At 43.9% G+C, this 14,557-nt stretch overlaps 1 protein-coding gene across 1 annotated transcript in view; it reads left to right on the forward strand.

Annotated features, from left to right (window-relative positions):
* Positions 1–14,557, forward strand: part of DET1 (DET1 partner of COP1 E3 ubiquitin ligase) — a 142,665-nt gene that overhangs the window by 85,941 nt on the left and 42,167 nt on the right. The window contains exons 3-4 of the mRNA XM_085644466.1: positions 658–848; positions 11,567–11,758. Coding sequence (XP_085500592.1) covers positions 658–848; positions 11,567–11,758 — 383 coding nt within the window. The remainder of the gene's footprint in view (positions 1–657; positions 849–11,566; positions 11,759–14,557) is intronic.

The following is a 14,557-nucleotide window of genomic DNA, read 5'->3' on the forward strand; positions in this document are numbered from 1 at the left end:
GTGGATACAGTATCTGCCTGTGGATTCCTCACTGACCCACCCGCCTCCCTGTAGCCTGCCTGTTTATACTGAAAAAATAATTGCAATGAAATTCATGTATTTTTAATGTTGTTAAAATATTATGATGCTTCTCACTAGGAAATGTCTATATTTTAGACTTTCCAGTTCATTTTCTTTAAATCGTATACTGTGTACAGTTTTGGAAAATGTTGTATACTGTGCATACTTGTGAAATGTGGTTGGTTCACCCATTCGCCTCGAAGGCTCAGAATAAAAATGGGTGGAACTGACGTCAGCACGCCGACTAGGTTTTCTTATGGCTCCGATGACGTCGCGCAGGGTTGCGAGCAGAGCCATTACATTGGTACTCGCACATCGACATGGAAGAGCTATGGAGAAAAGTTTCCGTGGAATGCTGCCCAAGGGGTAATTCAAAAGGTGAGGAATCCACAGGCAGATACTGTATCCACCTAAAAAGCGTTACCGAAGCTAAGTAACTTGTTCTTTAACAAAGTTCGAAAGTTATGTCTCCATCTGTAGTTTATTTTTTTTGCTTTTCTACAGATTGGCTATGGGATCTTGAAATGCGCAGTTCAAGCTGGTTCTTTTGGTGGGGTGAGCAGCACATAACCTTTAACTTTTTTTTTTTTTTTTTAGCCTTCATTCTTTGTGGTGTACAACATGGTTACAACGGAGGTAATTGCTGTATTTGAGAATACTTCTGATGAGCTGCTTGAACTTTTTGAGAACTTCTGTGATCTATTTAGGAATGCAACGCTGCACAGTGAGGCTGTACAGTTCCCATGCTCTGCCTCCAGCAACAATTTTGCCAGACAAATTCAAAGGCGGTAAGTAATTCACAAATAGGATCTTACTGTTCCTGGTTCTTAAACCGGCCATATGGTGAATGAGTTGACAATCGGTGCGAAGCTAATGTAGACATAATCAATTAAAAGAATATACTGACATGTATGTTGTTGCTGTTTTTTAGAGTTGCAGAACTTGGACTTTAGACCATATAGAAAAATGTTATTCGCATAAGTTATTGTATTTAAGGTCTCTTCTGCAGACCGCTTTAGTTTTTAGCAAACAGACCTACTGCATCCATTATTCACTTAGATTGGGATTTCTGTACACTTCTTGCTGTTGATTTGAGGACCTGCTTTCTTGTGTAGTGCAGTGGTCTTCTCCCAATTTTCTCCTTACGCGTGTTTGTCCCTCTCAAGGAGCATTTCGGTTTCCCTATTTTTTTGTAAGACTGATGTCCCCAACTTGCATTGCATTGTATAAAGGACTATTTTCTCTCCCGCTCCTCTGACCCCTCTCTTTCCGTATAAATATTTATCCTTCGGCACTAGCTTGCCCTCCAGCTGAAATTTTGCATGCACAGCAGCCATCATGGATTTTTTTAATTAAAAAAATAAGTAAGAAAACACATTTAAAGATGGCCATACAGCTCATAAATTGTGGTAATCTTTTGTTGTTGAAAAAATAGAAAACCTTTCCATGATGTCATTTAGAGCTGCGTCCATCATGGCGGGCCTGTGGGGTAAGATGTATGCGGGCAAGAAATGGCAAAGCCAGTAGATTGCATATGCAAGACCTATTAGTTTTGCTAATGCTTGTTAGCATTGCCTTCCAATGATACAAGGTCTTGCACTCTGTAAAGGAAAAGATTCACCTTTTGTGGCTTGTCTTTAAAGGTAAACCCTCCTTTTTTTTTTTTTTTTTTTTTTTTTTTGCTTTTAATAGTGAAATAATGCTAATTGTCTTACAACTGTGCCCCTTCTCTCATCCGTTGGGATTCTTGTGCCATCCTCTGGTGCTACCAGGGACAATGCTTTGATAGTTCTAGAAAAATGTAATACCTGCAGACTCCATTATATTTTCCTGTTCCTTCATCTGTACAATCTTTGCGGAAAATAACTGCTTTTATCGTGTCTTTTTCTATCAATGTTTTCTTTGTACTTTAGTGGGATAGTGTATGCTACAAACTATGGTTTCATGGACCTTAAATGTCCAAACACCAAATTGGTTTTGCAATCTATTAGCTATAGTAGGTTTTAACACGCAGCTAGGAAGCGGGCCTCTTAGGATCCACTTTAAGTGGATGAGAGATACATTGAATGGTTCCTGATAAGACTCATTTTCATTTAGAAATGCCAGAGATCTGAGGTTGGGCAGTCCCTGTACCAGGTTCCAAGTGAGCTCCCCAGACTATGAATGGTTAAAGGACTTACTCTACACTCCTACCACCCTTTCCCTCCCTCTCACTTAGATCCTCCAGATACATTTCCAACTGCCAGACATTCAAAAAAGAGTACTTTTTTAAAGTGCCTCTTGAAAAATACTGTCTACAGGTGTTAGCCTAACAACCTGAGCCGACACTCTCTTCTGCCTCTCTGAAAAGGTAAATTATCCAGTATTAGGGTATCTTTAATAGATTCACATGCTTGAATCATTCCCCGTCGTCGAGATGGGAGTCCCCGGTACATGTATAATGATAATGTCATACTAGACATAAAAAGTAGCAGGCCTAAGGCCTTATATCTAGTAACATATCTGAGTCCTTATTTAAAAAAGGACCAAAGATAAGAGAGCATCCAATCAGCTGACACAACCCTCTAGAACCTACCTGGAAGGAGCTCCAGTCCCTCAGATTTTCTACCGCACGTCATGCTAAGGGAGTCTCCCCTGAGCTCCGCTCAGTTTTCTTAAACTATCTTCAAATTTCCCTTGTCTATAGATTTTCTGCTTGAAATCAAGGTATTTTTCATCTTAATTACCTTTTGTCTGAGTGAAGTTCTCAAATTTCTTAATGTCAGACACACCTAAAAAAGGCCTTTTTAGGCCTTGTGGTACCTGCAGAAAGAAAAGACTTCACATTGATGACCCTCATAAAAACTGCCTTTACTGCCTTTATCCTGATCACAAGCCAAAGGATTGCAAGGTACATCGCCCTTTCTCTTCAAACACTTTGAAGGACCGTGAGGGGAGGCTGTTAATATGGCTGCAGAGGCTTACGGCCAGGGAGGACCCTATATCTTCTGGGGAGAGTGATGGTTCCTCCACATCCTCCTCAAAGACGCCTCAAAAAAGACCTCTGGACGTCTTCCCAGGTCATTCCTTGCAGCAACCTCCAAAGAAGACGCACAAAGAGTCTTCAGTGGCTACTAAGAAGCAAGATCTGCCTTCCAGGGCATCTCCTTGTCTTCAGGATTTGACTTCTGCCAAAAAATCTTGTCTGGAATCTGCTTCAGACCCCCCTACTACTACTCTAGTGAAGGTGAAACATGCTTTCTTCAGTCCCGTCAATGGACAGCTCATCGACGGTGGTACCAACGATGAAGACAAAACCTCCACTTACTGTCGTCAAAGTGACTTCGTCGACGACAGCCGTGGACACAGTCCCAGTCTTGTTGGCGTCTATTTAGTTGTCGACGACCTCTTCGTCGACAAGTCAAGCACCTTTGTCATTGACCATAAAAATAATCAGAAAGTCTTCTTTGTCGACGAAGATTGCGACGGCGACCAGTCCGACAAAGAAGACTACGAGTACTTCGTCGATGGTGTTGCCAGCGTCGATGACGAGTCTACCGTCGACGGCCCTCTCGTCGACGATTTCTTCTGTTGCATCGTCGACAGCTTAGACGACAAAAGTTCCATCATCGACGATATGTCATCTACAACAGTTACTGGCACTTCATTACAAATGCCCATTGACAGTTCCTCAACGACGGTATGTGTAGCGGCGACTACCTCGTCAACAACACCAAACTCTAAAACGACAAAATAAATTTCACTGCGAAAATTTCAGAAAGAAAGATTGACACCCTCCTTAACACCTTGCAGTAAGGTCCAAGCCTTATTACCAACTCATCTTTTAGATGATGAAGGTGACTCTGACATAGACCGCATGTTTCAGGCTGCGCAAAGTCCCTCAGTGTTAAACGTCAAGTACCAAGAAAACTCTGATGATGATCAGTTCTATGATGAATAGATGTACTACTCTGAGCAACGACATCAACAGCCAGAAATGGTTTGTCTTCCTTCCGCTTTGATATCGGACCTACAATTTATGCTGTCTGACTACAAAAAGAGGTTCCCTACGTCCGCACCGTCTCGTGCAGCAGCGCTTTCTCCACCTCCTGTGGTGCAAGTTCAGCCTCCACCCCTTCCAATATCTCAAGTGCCAGTACAGCTTCTTCCATCTTCGGATGAAGATGAAAAAGACCAACAGGAGGAAGGGGAACTCCAGGATACACCATCACGCCCGGACGAAAGGGACAATTACATAATCCCTCCACCAGCGTCAGCATCTCCGCCTCAAGTGGACGCTCCTCCAGAAGATATTGGGGGATTCCATGATCTCTTATAAAGGGCAGCCAGATGATTTGAGCTTCCAATGCCTTCTCAACAAACAAGACAGTTTCCTTTACGATTTTAAGGAACCCTTTTAAGAATTCAGTCAGGTCTATGCCCATTATTGACTATATTTTGGATCAGGGCATTAAAATAATAATAAACCCTGCCACAGTTTCTCCAGTCTTACCAAGGCTCGACAAGAAGTACAAAGCTCCTGACGATGATCCAGCCTGTCTCACAGGTCACCCCAGACCTGATTCTGTGATTTGCCTAGGCGGCACAGCGCAGGTCAAAGAACCCTTCGGCTCCGCTTCAACACTCCCAGATAAGGAGGGTAGGAGGCTGGATAATATCTGCAAACGTTTTTTGACTATGTCCGCGTTGACAGTCAGAGCGTCCAATTCCTTAGCGCTTCTGGGGCGCTACAACAGGCAGATGTGGTCAGACCTCGCTCCTTACCTCAACGATCTTCCACAAGACATCAAGGAGGAGGCAAGGAAAGTTTTGCTGGAGGGCGAACACTCCGCTTCGGAGATTGACTGTGAGACGGATATTGCTTCCACTGGTTTCCGTCAGCTAGCTGGGGCTGAAGTTCTAAGGCGCCAAGGATGGCTAAAGGCTACAACATTCAGGCCTGAGGTCCAAACCAAGATTCTGGATATGCCTTACGATGGACAAGAGCTTTTTGGGGAGCATATTGACCAAGCCCTTCAGGGAATTAAAAAAGTCACTGATACAGCCAAAGCTTTGGGCACCCTCCAGTATAAAAGAACCCCTTTTTGTGGTCCACGGGCTAAAAGCAAGTCATCACACAGGGGAGGTTACCAGCGGCATAGGTACCATTCCTCTACTTCCTCTAGTCAGCAATACAGGACACAGTTCTCCTAGAGACAACAGCCTGCGACTGCCTATTAAAAATCTTCCTTTCTAGGGAAAGCTAGACGACAAAAAGATTCTGCAAGGCGTCAATGACCTCTTACTTCTGCCGTTTGCACCTTCTTCACCTCCCCCCAAAGTAGGAGGCAAAATATCCCACTATCTCGAAAACTGGAAACAAATTACAACGGACTGCTGGGTCCTACAACTAATTCAATTCGGCCATTCCCTAGAATTTTTACCGCCATCTCCACCAATACCTCCTCAACTTCTGGCTCACAGACATTTGCGCCTGTTACAGTTGGGAATAACATCAACAATCCAAAAAGGAGCAATAGAGCGAGTTCCTTTTCATCAAAGGGGAAAAGGCTTCTATTCCCGCTTCTTTTTAGTGTGCAAGAAGAAAAACAAATGGAGGCCAATTTTAGATTTACAAAATCTAAACAAATTCCTCAAGAAACAGTCATTCCGCATGGTCACCATTCAGGAAGTCTTGCAGCGTCTCAGTGTAAACGACTACATGGTATCCTTGGACCTCCAAGACGCCTGTTTCCATATACATATTCACAAGAAGCACAAAACATTTCTGAGTTTCCCTGTAGACGGCAGGCATTATCAATTCCGAGTTTTATCTTTCAGGCTCAAATCAGCCCCACGCATTTTTACCAAGTGCTTAGCTCCAGTAGCTGCTTTTCTCAGACAGCATCATCACTAAGTTTTCCCATATCTCGACGACTGGCTCGTCAACGCTCCTTCTCTCAACGCCGCGAAGAAGTCTTCCAAAACCTGTTTGCAGCTTTTCAGCAAGTTGGCTCTCACACTAAACCCAGAGAAATCAGTCCTACAGCCTTCTCGACGTCTAACGTTTCTGGGAGCTATCCTAGATAAGGTTCTAAAAAGGGCCTATCAAACGGAGGAAAGACAACGAAAACTCCTGACTTTAGCAAGCCGCATACAAAGAAGAAAGTCTCTTTCCGTATGCCTGTACAAATCTCTGCAAGGCATGATGTCCTGTAGTATTTTTCTGATTCCGCATTGCCGTCTAAACATGCTTGCTCTTCAGGAAGCCTTGAGCGCGCAGTGGGTTCAGGTAAATTGAACCTTTGACGACGTAGTCCAAGTGGCGCTTCTCCAAATTGGTGGATTCATCCTCACCATGTGTCTCGGGGCTTACCTTTCCTTCCACAAGCCTCTCCTCTGGTGCTAACAGATGCTTCTCTGGAAGGTTGGGGAGCCTTTCTGCAAGAACTTCAAATCAGTGGCAAGTGGCCACCTTCTCAGCGGAATCTACACATAAATCTCTTAGAGCTAAGAGCAGTCTTTCTAGCTCTCCAGGGGTTCTTACCCGGGATACAAAATGTGCTAGTCAGGGCAGACAATACTATGAGAATGCACTATCTAAACAAACAGGGAGGAACTCGATCTCTCCCCCTCTCCCAAGAATCTCAACGAATTGGGAATTGGGCAATTCAACACAGAATCTTGTTGAGAGCAGAGTACGTTCCAGGAAAAGAAAATATAGCGGATTCACTGAGCAGATTAAGGGCAACCTGCAAGATTACCCTCAACAACAATTCTCGCAGCTATAGGCCTGTTTGCCTCCAGCAGCAACTCCAAATGGTATCAGTTCACAAGCTGGCATCCCCAACAGGGATCTCTGGAGAATGCGTTTTCAATAGCTTGGTCCAGCGTATTTGCCTACGCTTTTCCGCCAATTCCTCTCCTTCCCAGGGTTCTAAAGAAAATGAAAGCAGAACCTTGCAAATTAATTCTAGTAGCTCCAGCGTGGCCTCGCCAACATTGGTTCACAGAACTTCATTTCCTGTCCTTATAGCTGCCGATTCCTCTGAAGCCGTTTCCCTCTCTTCTACCGATGAACCGGGGACAAGTTCAGCACCCGGATCTAGGCTCTCTCAGATTATCGGCTTGGCTCCTGAGTTCCAGGAATTTCGAGACCTGAACATTCCTCAAGACTGCAGGTAGACTTTGTCTTGTGCTAGAGCGGACAGCACCAATAAAACGTATTCTTTGAAATGAAAAAGGTTATGTGTCTGGTGTGAATCTGCAATGATGCATTTCCTCATATCATTTCCAGAGGAAGTCTTCCCATATCTCCTCCACCTAGAGGATTCAGGTCTGGGTCATATTTCGATTAAAGTTCACTTGGCTGCAGTCACTTGTTTTCGAAGATCTTTCCAAACGGTCTTCCTTGTGGTCAAACAGACTGATAAAACAGTTTCTTAAAGGTCTTTTCAGAACTTTTCCTCCTGTAAAATCTCCACCTCCAATGTGGCAACTCAACATGGTACTTGCTCAACTTATGAAGCACCCGTTTGAGCCAATACATAGAGCTGACTTAAAATTCCTTTCTTGGAAAACTGCTCTTTTAGCTCTTGCATCTGCAACAAGGGTTAGTGAACTCCAAGCCTTCACGATACAAGAACCATTCATTCAATTTAAGAACGATAGTGATCGTCCCTACCAACCTAAAATTTATACCTAAAGTCTCTTCGGACTTTCATCTTAATTAGCCAATTGTTTTAAAATCCTTATGTGCAAATCCACAAACGGCAGCTGAACGAGCTTTACATTTTTTGGACTTGGAGCGTTGCCTTAAGTTTTATCTAGACAGAACAAAATCCTTCAGAAAATCTAATCAGTTTACCCAGATAATGTTTTCCCTTAACAAAACAGAGCATATCTCGATGGATCTCTAGTCCTTTTCTCCTTTGTCACCAGCAAGCTGGTCATCCTCAATCAAAAGTTCATGCCCATTCCACTAGGGCATTATCTACGTCTATGGTGTTGCTTGCTGGCGTGCCCCTCACAGACATTTGTTGGGCAGCAACCTGGAAAACGCAGCATACTTTCACTAAGCATTATTGCTTGGATTCCAAATTGATGAAGAATGCTGCGGTGGGACAGGCGGTGCTCGGGCATCTAGTCCAATAAGGTGAGCCTTCCTTCCATTCCACCAACCTTTCTAATGCACCTTTCTGTTTTTTTCTAATGCACATTTCTGTTTTTTTTCTATTCGTTATGCCAATATTGGAAACTGTTTTGGCTATTTCATTATTATATGCATAATTAAATTTGTATGCATGTTTTTGTATTTCACTCTCAAGAAATTGTTGTTGACTATGAGGTTTTGTATGGCTTACGTATAGAATGAAATGTGCTCATTACTGCTATTTATTCTGATTCAAGCATGTGAATCTATAAAAGATACCCTAATACTGGATAAGAAATGAGTTACTTACCTGTAACTGCAGTTCTCCAATATTGGTATCTCTCATAGATTCACATGTGACCTGCCTGCCTCCCTTGTAAGGGCTCACTTATACATCTGGTTACGCATGGTGCTTATGAAAATCTGAAGGACTGGAGCTCCTTCCGGGAAAGTTCTAGAGGGTGATGTCAGCTGATTGGTTGTTCTCTTAAGTTTGGTCCTTTTTTAAATAAGGACTCGGATATGTTACTAAATTTAAGGCCTTAGGCATGTTAGTTTCTATGTCTAGTATGGCATTACCATTATAAATGTCCCAGGGGCTCCCATCTCGACGACGATTAATGATTCAAGCATGTGAATCTATGAAAGGTACCAATACTGGGTAACTGCAGTCACAGGTAAGTAACTAATTTCTTCCTGCAGAAGGGACTTGTTTGTAGTCTCTGGCTAATTATCCTTCTCCTCCTCTTTATGGAACTGTTCTTCCTTGTCGTCTCCACAAGTGGCCATTGTACTTCTATCCAAAAACTAATTTTGGAAATTAAAAAAAACAAGAGACATTGCACAGGGTGTGAATCTTCTCCGGTGTTACTCCCTGATTATTGAAAAGGGTGGGAACTTGTTGGGAATACATCAAACTGATGACATAAGCCAATGAGATGGTGTTCCACTCTGAGTCACGGTACAAATTACCTTTTGCAGATAAAGCAGTAGCGCAACACTTGAAAGCACAGAAATCTGACTAAAACCTTCAAGAGATCTTTTTATTTGGGCCTGTTAGGAAACCTCTGTGCTCAAACTTTAAGTAAAACTACTCCTTAATTTTTGAGACAACGTTTTTATTTTCATTTTTTTAATCCTGTGGGACCTTTAACTGGAAGTAAACTCACTCGCTATACCACAGGACCAGCTCATTAGTTCTATGAGTCCCATGAGAGTACAGCAGTACAAATGGGAGGTTAAAAAAAACAAGCATTGGCATAGCCAATAGGTCTTGCTTTTGGGATCTTATAAGTATTTAGTTATGCAGCACAATATCCTTGGTGCAACAACATTAACTGTTGCATGTCTAAACACTTATAAGGTCCCAAAAGCGAGACCTATTGGCTATGCCAATTCTTGTTTTTTTTTTTTTTAGAAACAAGCATCCTATTAGCGAACTGCAGCTGTCAGGACCATCAGAATAATTTGGGGGGGAGGGAAACGGACGACTAATACCGGGGGTTGGGGGGGAAATGCGCTTGTGAAGTCCGGTGGGAGGAAGCAATGGAGGTGGAGTAGGTCTAAAAAGACAAAAAAAAGCCAAGCAGGATGAGGTGTGAAGGAAGCATCGGGCAAGCTGGATGGAAAGCAACTACCTTTCGGGGGGGGGGGGGCGCAACACGTGAAGGTGGAAGCAGCACATCGTGGAGAGATCCCGAAAATACATGCACTCCCATGGAGTGTTAATTAGCAAAATAAAACGTAGTTTCCTGAATATAAGCAGCTGAAGGATACAAGCCATTTAATCAAAAGGATAGGAAAGAAACTATGATCTAAGACCAGGACAAGAAAAGATGAGGAAAACCACAGAAGATAGCACGAGACTGACAATAATATGACTGATATTTGTCTCCACTTTGGTAATGCCGCAGGTACTGACTCGATTCCCTCCGAATTTTATAGAACGTTCGCACCCCAATTTAAAGAACATAAGACGATTTTATTCAATCAAATGTGGCCTCAGTGTGAAGGAGCTATCAATCCCTCATCGTGGTCACTCTAAAAGCGAAAGTGATCGCGATAACGCATGCTAGGGATGCGCACGCAGCAGCGGGGGGAGGGGTATGGGGCTGAAGGCTGGCGCAGGAAAGGCAGATGGCTGGGCGAGAAGGGAAGGGGGAATGCGGGGAGCAGCTGGACGCGTGCACGCCATCGTGCACTGACTCTTGTAGCCAGCACAAAAATGTGGGTAGCACTTTCGAAACCCACCTACTAAATGTCTCGCCAGTCCAGCGCATGCGCTGGGTCACGCAAGACCTAAAAAGCAACAATTTGATTGGCCTCTCTAGAGACACTGCTCAAAAAGTAAACCCCCACCCCCTTTAAAAAAAACTCTCAAATGATTTTGCTAACCACCATTATTGGATTGTTGTTTAACAGAGACAGTGTGCAGAAAATAATATCTGAATCCATCATGGCCCCAGACAAAACTGTATACCAGCAAACACTAAGTGCATAATCCACCACAACTATGCAGGCTACACCATCTGAAGATGATGATGTAATTGTGATTCTACATACTTCTACAGCACCACAAGAAGGAAGACTAGTGAAGGAATCACTGGTGTGGCAGTTTTTTGTGTGCACCTCACTGGGCAGTATTTGATGGGAACCACTGGAATGTTGAAGCACCTGAGGTCTATGCACACAAATATCATAGCACATGCAGAGGTACAAAAGAAATAAGCATTGGAAAGACAACCAACTGCACCAGAGGAAGTGGTGCAAAAAGAAAAGGTAGAAAATAATAACAACATGCAGCATTTCAGGTTATACTGCAGACGCTTTCATAAAGTTGTTGTCTGTGGTGAAGGTAACAGGACAGTATAAATTTAAGGGCCATGGAACAACAGCTGGAAACGGAACACATTACTTGTGTAAAAATAAATTATATAAAAGGTTTATTAATGAGTTTTTTCAAAAATCAAAAAAGTTATTAAACTGAAGTTAAAAAGTGCAAAATAAATGTAAATGCAAATAAGTGAAAAAGTATCCTCTCTGTTCTTCATATTCAGTTGGACACTGGCTGACATCCCCCAAAGTGCATGGCTGCAGGCTCTGTATGACAAGGGGGTTGCAATTTGAGGGGGTTTAAACACTGGCCGTGGCCTGTAGAGTGTAAGAAGAGCTTTTTGAGTTGGCATATTGAGGCAAGCAGTTCTTCACTCTTTGCGTTTTTTCTTTTCCTAAACTGGAATGTTCAACATTTGAGTCTGTAAGTGTGTTGTTATATTGCATGCTTACATTTGTAAATTTGTATTTATCTAGTCATCACTACAATAGAACGTTTGTCTATGGGCACAATCTATGTATATATCCTTTTTTTTTTTTTAGATTTAAGGACACAATTATCAATGCAAAATATGGTGGCCACACTGAGGCAGTTAGGAGACTTCTAGGTCAGCTTCCCATCAGTGCTCAGTCATACAGCGGGAGTCCATACCTTGACCTTTCCCTTTTCAGCTATGATGACAAATGGGTCTCCGTCATGGAAAGGCCAAAAACATGTGGAGACCATCCTATACGGTAAGTGTTATCTATATGTTTAGAAGTTTGCCTTTCTTCTGCTGCTTTTATTAGAGTTCACAAACATTTTCTGCATGCTCTTTTTGTTGCTGCTTCTATTTGGGTTCATATTATCTTTAAAAATATTGCACAAAGAGGATCTGAAGGTGTGTGCATGTTGCAGAGTTGCACGGCAGTTTTTTTTTTAACATTAGTAAATCTACTCCACATGCCAACTCATGTTGTGACTTTTTATGGTTCAAATCTATTTTATTGAGTTTACACATTAGAAGGCAAACCATGCACCATCGTGGCCTTTCTACTTCAGGGCTGACCAGCTATACCAGTTGGATGAGTGAACAGCGAAAACAAACTTGCCTCAGGGAGCCCCCTTTGCCCCTTCCTCCCTCCCTCCTTCAATCTACACACACTCACTCCTTGTTATGTCACAGTAAATCTCCCAAAAAAGTACAATTAGACTAAGGAAATAGGAATTGAGGAGATTAGCTTGGGAAGACTTGGAGAGAGCGAGTTCCCTTAAAGACAGTAAAAGCTTTTGGGATATCCTTAATCACCCTCTATTCACGGACGAGGTGAGGCAGATGGATTCTCTGACTTTGGAGGACACCTGGGAATCCCATTTTTAGGCTATGTTTAACCCAAACTGTTTGCAGTCAGCGGAGAATAGTGGGGGGCTGCCCCTGGATTTATCCCTGGCTCCCCAATTCAGTGCATCTCAGTGGCCGAGGTCGAGGAGACCTTAGTGAAGGGAATTTGTATGAAAGCTCCAGGTCCTGACGGGGTCCCATTAGATTTGCTTAAAAGGAATCCAAACCTTTGGGCACCCCTGCTGACTAATGTCTTCAAAGCAGTGGTGATTGGTCCCATCCCAGCAACCTGGAAGGAGGCCATTGTAGTTCCAGTGTTAAACAAGCATTAAAAATGCAATAGGTCTCGTCTTTGATTAAGTTAAAGCCATTTGCTTTGCTAATGGTGTTGTATAGCAAAGCAAATGGCTTTAACTTGATGAAAGGCGAGACCTATTGCATTTTTAATGCTTGTTCATATCAGCAGCTGAATGTCAGCAGGGTGGGAACCTGCACCCACTGATGCCTCTCAGATGTTATACTCGAAACACCGCCTGTGATGCAGGTAACACGCGGGATTATCATTTTTCTGAAGAAAACATCAGTATTTTATAAATTGTTAGGTACCTCACTCTGGATACTGTTTCAGCGTCTATGATTGCACAATTAAATTCAAACAGCCAAAACTAATACTTGAAATGCTGGCATGCCACAGACTGCGCAGTGCCATTTAGCTGGCACGGTCTGCCAATGTTGGGCATGCAACTCCCCTCAAAATTCAAGAAAAATAACATGATGCAAACCCCATCTTTAATATATGCATCATATATAAGGCTTATCTGTGGTAGAGGTGGGCGAGCTACTGAAAGCTCGAGCCAGGCATGAGACTGCGTACAGCGCACGTGTCCTCTATGTGCTTGAGCAACTACTCCCACAAAGAAAGTTTCCGACCGGAAGAGTGCACATTTGGGAGAGGTTTAAAAACTCAACTTTCAGGGGAAGCCATGGTATACAGCTATGGTTTAACAGAGAGCGCACAATGATGCGTCGTGATTAAAGATAGGTCTAAAGAGCACACTGGTAAGGAAGAAGATCTCAGAAGATGCCTGCAAGGAACCCGAAGACCAAGCATGGTTAAAATGAACTTGACTACAGAACCCATTTCTTAGGTACCCGTTAGAGGTGGGCAAGATGTAGTCCAATATTGTCCCGAGCGACGGCCCCTACCATCTCCAGGAGGATTTTCTAGGGGCATTTAGGTCTCTACGTATACATGGTGCGTGTTCCACTGGCCTATGTGACAAGCTGCGTAGAGGATGATCTCACACACATACAAAAAGCAACCCTTAGTCATTAGCCCGGCAGGGGTTCCCATGACCCAAATGGCCAATGGAGACCTGGTTTCCTATCACAGAGCATGCACTTATGGGGGCCAGTCAGAGATCCCACTCATACAGACGCACTAGAGAGCAGTGTTAAACAGCACCTAGGCACAGGGCAGGATTATGTGGACCCAGACTAAGGCAATGGCTACAGTGACCCCAGAACACTTCCATACACAGGCCAGTCATCAGCCACAGAGCAAACCTCTAATAAGCAGTGGATACCCAGCGCCTCCATTCACTCTTATACAGACCCCAAAGTCCGAGTACGGTCATACGGGCACCGATACACAAATGGCTTATACGGCCCAACTACAGACCATGATGATACAGAACACAAGTGCAGAGGGCTAGGAAGGGCCCTAGTGACAGACCACGGTTACACGGTGCCAGGCTGTAAACTGCCCTCATTAGTCCCTGCTGTGATGTTCGCTGGAACCTGGGCCGTGCACCAGGGTCACACGGACCTCCACCGCACAACTCACTGTAGGGACCTGGCGTATAGCATCGGCTTGCGGGACACTCGCTGTGCAACATGCCCCAGAGAACGTGAAGACAGAACATGCAGAGGCGCGCCTGTGCTCCGGGACACCACAATGTGGAACGTACTTCCAGGGACTGGACTGTGCGACCCTATCCACAAGAGCTGACAGTGCAACACAAACCCAGGGAGCCGGCTTTGTTCCCTGGGGCCACGCTGTGGGGTGTGTCCCGAGGGAGCAGACTGTGTAACATGACCCCCGGGCTATCGGTTGTGGACTGTGCTCCCAGGCACCAGACCTCGGATCACGCACTCAGCCACGGACTGTGAGCTGTGATCTCCGGGCCCGCTACAGGACATGCTCCCGGGG

This window comes from Triturus cristatus, chromosome 3_1 (genome assembly GCF_964204655.1).
Source record: "Triturus cristatus chromosome 3_1, aTriCri1.1, whole genome shotgun sequence".
NCBI classification, from domain to species: Eukaryota; Metazoa; Chordata; class Amphibia; order Caudata; family Salamandridae; genus Triturus; species Triturus cristatus.